Consider the following 7,055-nt stretch of genomic DNA (forward strand, 5'->3'; position numbering starts at 1 on the left):
CATTGCTTGTATTATTTTGATCACCAGCTGCCCTATCTATACTTTCAATTCCAGCCTGTGCACTAACAACAGCTCGATCAGTAGCAGTTTTTGAAGCACCAGCAGTAGCTAGATACATTCTTGCAAACACAGTAGAAGCATGGACATCTCTTGAAGGTTGACGAGGTCCCTTGTCAAATTTTAGAGCCTCCTCTATAGGTACAGCTGGAGCTATAGCACCTGCTGTGTTGGAAATTCCAACAGCAGCATTACTCTCAATTCCTCTAGCAACAGTCATACTTCCATCTGTTGCTTGTCCAGCCCTCTCTATTTCATTGATCTTCCCAGGTTGTTGATCTTGTACTGCACCTCGATTCACGACCCTATCATTGTCCACATTAACAATCTGTTTTCCTCCTTCTCTTTGCACTACCTGTTCGTTTTGTTTCCTGCTAAATCCTGCAATTGTACATTCCTCTTTGCATTGAGAAAGTCTCTAGCATCACCTTGAAGTTTTTCAAATCTTTCCGGGCGTTCACTGCCTTCCCTATCAACCACCTCATTCTTATTTTGTTCAATTCTCCAACGACATGATCTTCATCATGTCCTTGATGTTTGCAACATGAACAATATTTTGGAAGATTATCATAAACAATCTCCTGATAATGATTAATGGTTTTTCCTGATCTTACATCAACAATATGAATCCTAACTTTCTTAGGATGCTTATCCAGTAGGACTAATAACACCTTAACCCTAGTCGTACTTGGTCGCGTTCGATCTTGTGTCGCTTTGTCCACAGCTAAAGGTTTACCTACTGCTGCAGCTATGGACATTAAGGATTTCTTTGCAAACAAAGTCACAAGAAGATCAGGCAGTGATATCCAAACGACCGCCCTCGAGGTTTCTTCACGTAGATTAAATCCCATTGTCCATGCGAATGATCTATAGAAGAATTTATCTCCCTTTGCCTTAACATAACCTGTTGATCTTGACAAAACTTGAACGAAGTCTTCAAAGAGATCAAACCTTACCAAGATGTGTCGATATCCAAGCTGTCCAACATTGCAGTAGCCTTTGACGTCAAACTGTTTTGGAATTAATTGTCGCAACTCCTGGATATCTGGTTTCCCATATGAGAATTTGAGAATTACAGCTTGAACATTTTTAACAACTAATTTGATAGAAAGCAAATGTTTTTTATCTATGAACTTTTTTAACAACTAATTTGTTATGGTAAATAATATTGATATGGTAACTTAAAGCGCATGACAAAAATTATAAATAACTACGGAAGTTCATTGGCTATTTTTATTGTCGCAGTTATATCAATCTATCATAACAAATAATTGTAGCTATTAGGCCAAGATGTTCTCGGTTTCTTATAACTTGAATTTTAAAATAGTTTTTATATTCAAAATTTATCTCAAATCATTATTGTGGCTAACATGCTATAGTTGCAGCAACTTCAAACACGTGACAAAAGTTTATATTTAGCTACAACATTTTATTATATCAGAATAACTTTGTAGCTATTAAGTTAGTTTTTGCCATAAATTTTCATAATTGAAGCAAAAATACCTATTCAGCTACAACACTTTTTCTCTAGTAATATTTTGTGGCAAAAAGATTAATATTGCTATAGTAATTTCAGTTGTGTGGCAAAAACTCACAATTAGCTACAAAATATCGTTGTAACAATAAATTTATAGCTAATAATCCAGCTATTGCTATATGCTTTTATTAGTTGAGGCAAAAATATCTATTTAGCTACAACACTTTGTCAGAAGTAAGTTTTTGTGGCTATATAACTGCTATTGCTACAATAACTTCAAATACGTGGCAACAAAAATACGATTAGCTACGACATTTTATTGTAGCAATAAATTTATAGCTATTTGTGTAATTATTGCCACGACAGTTAGCAAATATAACAAAAATGATAAATTAGCTTTGCCAATATTTTTTTGTAGCTAAATATTTTTATGAAATTGTAAATAGCCACATAATTTTAACTTTCGTGGCTATTGTTATTTATTAGCCACGATGTTCATACATGTAGCTAAGAATTTGTAGCTATATATACATAATGTTGTAGTGTAGGTTTGTTTAAATAGTAGGGCTTTGAAGACATTATTATACTAAAAATATACGAAATACAATCAAATACTAAAAATATATGAATTGCACAATCAAANTATCGCGAGAATGTTCGAAGAGAAGAATATCAAAATTGTTTCTTATCTTTCCACTATAAAGAAATGCGGGCACTATCTGTATGCGGTAAAATCGGAGGGTCCGATTTTCGGTCATTATAACGCCTCGTAAGCAAAGCTCTCCAAAAGCTCGGGACTACGATCGAGATTCACCCCAAAGGGCCATCGATGCTCAACCTCGAGACGGTGCAAGTCGACAGCTATGATAAAAAGTGGGTAGTTCCCTAGGCGCACGACTGAGGCTGACAAAGCCTAGAGGTCTAGCTCTGACCCGTATCAGGGCATTAGGTGGCTATACCTGCCCATATCTTTGTAGTTAATGTATTTTGTACTACGTTCCCCCTCATATATAAAGGGGAACCCTTGTCATTTGTACACATCTGTTTCTCCATACTAAATACACAAGAACATTTTCTCTGCTCTCTAACATACTCTCTTGATATTATTGCTTCCATTTATTGCCTATATTTATTGTGTTCTATCTATTGTTCTTCATTTATTGCTTATTATTGGCCATAAAGAGCCGTCATTGATTTTATTATAACTGTTAGTCGTCCATCGACTACCCTCGATAGCTCCCAGCCGAGCACCTGACTCGACCCCGAGGCCCCCGAATAGGCGAGCTCGAGGCCCCGACTATTAATCATTCGGTTTGGTTATCAACTTGCTCTCAAGCTCTAATCTCGTTTCTATGTCTTTCACATAGCATCAACTGCATAACAACTAGCATAAAAATAAATCACGTATTTTTAGAATCCCATAATCAAATTTAATTGTTATTACCATTTTCACGTTAAACACTAGCCTTAGCCACAATAGTCACCTAACATAACAACGTTGTAACTGTATATAAATGACGCAAATACATTATATTCGTCGATATGCTTATTAGCAGTCTAGTGTTGAACATCTATTTTTCCAAATTAAAAATAAGGAATGATCACATGGGAAGTGAGACATGGACAGTATCTTTAACTTAAGAAAATGAAAAGATTTGAATATCTATCTCTTACTTGCACGTTCCTTTTTGAACTTTTAAATTCCAATATGCTAAGAAGTCCAGGTGTGATATATATATATATATATATATATATATATATATATAATGCGCTTTTACATTTCAACTTAGAGAAGAGAAAAAATAACTAGCAGTTTATAGAGTTAAGCTATAGCGATGATATTCGGTCTAATTGTAGTGTCTCTGGTCCTTATAATCACGTTGAAGTACTTATATTCATCAAAATTAGGACTTCCTCCAGGTCCATTTTCATGGCCAGTAGTTGGAAACCTGTTCCAACTAGGTGAAAAAGGACTTCCTCATATCGCTCTAGCAAAGCTAGCGCAATGTCACGGTCCTGATCTCATGTCCATGTGGTTTGGCAGCCAACTAATGGTGGTTGCCTCATCCCCTGCAGCTGCTGCTGAGGTTCTTAAAACCCATGATCGTATTCTTGCTGGTCGCTTTGTTTCTCGTCCCCTCCGAATAAAGGGGTCGTTACTTCACAATTTGTCACCCGCATTTTTGGAGGAGTGTGATGATTATTATCGAAGTATCCGTGCGATGCTTAGGACAGAGCTTTTCTCTGGAAAAGCTTTGGAATCACAGGTAAGTATGAGGGAGGAGAAAGTCATGGAACTGATACAATGTCTGTCTCAAAAACAGGGCCAAGTGATTAAGATCAAGGACTTGTTTTTTGTGACCGCTTTAAACATAATGGGTAATTTGTTCTTTTCAATGGATTTAATAGATTTTGAGGGCAAGGGCCCAGGTGAAGGATTCAAGAATTATATGAACGAATACATAGATGTTTCTGCCATTCCGAAGCTAGTAGATTTGTATCCTATATTGGGTTGGGATTTTCAAGGAACATATAAGAAGATCATATGTATTTTTCATAAAATTTCTGCTGTTTGGGAAGGCATTGTTCAGGACAAAAGATCAAATAGAGACAGCCAATTACCTTCTTTAGGAGCTGCTAAAGATTTTACAGATGTTTTGCTTAAAAATGGTTACACTGATATACAGATCAATGCATTGCTTGTGGTACGTTTCGATATCTTTCCTCGTCACCTGTTTCATATATATTAACAACTTACTGAGTATTTTCTTTCAGGAACTATTTGGAGCTGGTACAGGAACTTCAGTCGATACAAGTGAATGGATGCTTGTAGAAATACTTAGAAATCGACAAGTCTTACAAAAGGTCCAGGATGAAATCGCACAGGTAGTAGGAGCTAAGGGCTTTGTAAAGGAATCTGACTTACCCAACTTACCATACTTGGACGCTTGTTTTAAGGAGACACTAAGGTTGCATCCTCCTGGACCACTGCTACTTCCTCACCGCGCTGTTCAAGCGTGTGAAATCATGGGTTACAGAATTCCAAAAGACACCCAAACGTTGGTTAATACGTGGGCAGTTGCAAGGGATCCTAAATTTTGGGACGATCCTTTGAGCTTCGATCCCGAAAGATTTATCAATTCAAAGGTGAACTACATGGGGCAACATTTTGAGTATATCCCTTTTAGTTCTGGAAGGAGAATATGTCCTGGACAGCCTTTAGCTTCCAAGGTTGTTCCCTTTGTTGTTGCTTCTTTGATCCATAAGTTTGATTGGTCTCTCCCAAATGACATGGATCTGGCTCAGATTAACATGGAAGAGATTGTGATTATCACTATGCTTAAGAAAGAGCCACTTCTTGTCATTCCTAAATTGCGGAAAATGTGATGAAGAATGACGAAAAGAAGCAGATGATATATGTTGTAAGACTTTCATTATCACTATTGTTATGCGTGTACTATGCAATATTTAAGTTGTTGTATTGTGTCTGAGGATGGACACTCTAATAAACTTTCGAAATAATTAAACTTCTTGCAAGGTTTGTATGAATTTAAATAGAAATACTTTTCTTTATTATGGTTGTTGCTTTACCAAGTGCACACTCCAACTACTTCTGCTAAAGATCTACTCAAGTAGGCTAGCAGAAAATGTCTCTTTTTATCAGCGATCAAGAGTTTGTAATTTTAGTACGCCATGCTTACTGGTGTTTGTAGAGCAATATAATACTCAAACATCAAAACTCACTAGAAGTAGAGAAAATAATGATAATTGTCTCTTTATTCAACTTGGCATGCTTACAATGGTCAGAGTACGTATACGGATTTTTATAGATTATCTATATCATGTATCTAAGCTATTATGTATCCATTATCGTTGAATTGTTCTTTCCACGATCTAAATCGAGGCCGTAATGTGGCAACCAACAAGCCTCTACCCGTTTGATAGGTGAACCATTAATGATAAACCAAAGAAAATGGCACTATGCCTGAACCCTAACACTTGGCATCCTGTGTCCTCATTACGCTTCATAACCGCACTGACGACTCGAGTGCCAAATAGAGTCATTCTCACATAGAAGGCAAGTAAACAAAGGTATGCATCTATACTCAACAATATCAAGAAAACCTCTTAACCGATAAGAGTGCTTAACTACATGTATGCTTGTGCAAGTGTCCTAACATAGTTCGTACCAGCTAATAAATATAAGAAAAGAAACGGACAACACATAGAATGTTTGCTCACAACTTGCACAAGATAAAACTCACACTGGTATGTGTTCCACTTACACAAATATCAACAACAAGAATACCCTGAGGCCATCACAAGTCATCAAAAATAAATCCGTGACATAGCCCACCTTGTCTCGCCACGTGTGCAATAGTAAAGTAAATGCCCGCCTTGTCTCGCCACACGTGCATAATAATGTTCCCACCTTGTCTCGGCACATGCGCAACCCACATATATATACCCCGCCTGTCACACTGCATGTGTAAATATTAATAGTAACAATAGCACGGCAGAAACCTCGTGCAACCCCACAACAACAACCGCACGACAGAAACCTCGTGCACCACAATAACAATAACCGCACGACAGAAACCTCGTGCATCACCATAATAAGTTGTCACGCCCCGAACCTGGGCCTGGACGTAACACGGAACTCGGTGCCTAACTATATGTGACCGAGCGAACCAACTGGCTGGCTGAATCAACATGTGATATCATAACATACTGAATGCAGAAGATAAACTAACACATGCTGATATACTGAAAGTCTAGATGATATGAATCAAAGTGCGGAAATAGTAAAACAAGTCTGAAACATATATGTAGCCAACATTTCTTAACATGAAAAGCCTGAGACTCTGTCTAACTGTTACTTTAGTCCATGAAGCCTCTAATGTAGTACTGAAGACACTGACTGTCGGTAAATACTGAAAGACTGTAAAGTAATGATAATGCCCCGAAAGAACTGGGGATCACCAAATAGCTTGGTACGAGGATCCTAGAACTCTGAATCATCAACCTGTAAATTATTACCTGCATCGTGAGATGCAAGCCCCGGGCAAAAGGGACATCAGTACATTTAAATTGCACTGGTATGTAAAGCAACTGAAAGAAAGAATTGTAAATGCTGAAACTGAAACCAAGCTGATAACTGAGAATTGATAATTGATAACTGAAATGATAACTATTGAAACTGAGATTAAAACTGAAATGATAATTGATAACTAATAACTGAACTGGTAACTGATAACTGAACTGGTAACTGGTAACTGAAATGATAACTGATAACTAAAATGATAAAGGAATTAAGGATATGAATACTCCCTCTTCTGAATGATGAACAACCCGTTTATCTGAATATTAAACTGCGGCCTCAGGCCCAATGTATATATGTGCACAACTGCGCCCTCGGGCCCAAGTATACGTATACATAACTGCGGCCTCAGGCCCAAAGATGCATAAAGCATAAACTGCAGCCTTAGGCCCAAAGATGCATAAAGCATAAACTGCGACC

General features: G+C 37.4%; 1 protein-coding gene across 1 annotated transcript; it reads left to right on the top strand.

Annotated features, from left to right (window-relative positions):
* The first annotated feature begins 3,329 nt into the window (after positions 1-3,329).
* LOC109217237 (probable (S)-N-methylcoclaurine 3'-hydroxylase isozyme 2) lies at positions 3,330-5,107 on the top strand. The gene is made up of 2 exons (XM_019381469.1): positions 3,330-4,239; positions 4,310-5,107. The coding sequence occupies exons 1-2, from the start codon at positions 3,370-3,372 to the stop codon at positions 4,919-4,921; spliced, it is 1,482 nt and encodes a 493-aa protein (XP_019237014.1). The 5' UTR covers positions 3,330-3,369; the 3' UTR covers positions 4,922-5,107.
* The last annotated feature ends 1,948 nt before the right edge of the window (positions 5,108-7,055 follow it).

This window comes from Nicotiana attenuata, unplaced genomic scaffold (assembly GCF_001879085.1).
Source record: "Nicotiana attenuata strain UT unplaced genomic scaffold, NIATTr2, whole genome shotgun sequence".
NCBI lineage: Eukaryota > Viridiplantae > Streptophyta > Magnoliopsida > Solanales > Solanaceae > Nicotiana > Nicotiana attenuata.

What these genes read in the sequence shown, in the direction of transcription:
- LOC109217237 (XM_019381469.1), top strand. Translation starts at nt 3,370, where the DNA reads ATGATATTCGGTCTAATTGTAGTGTCTCTGGTCCTTATAATCACGTTG. An exon ending in AGATCAATGCATTGCTTGTG is followed by an intron (nt 4,240 to 4,309) that starts GTACGTTTCGAT and finishes ATTTTCTTTCAG; the next exon opens with GAACTATTTGGAGCTGGTAC.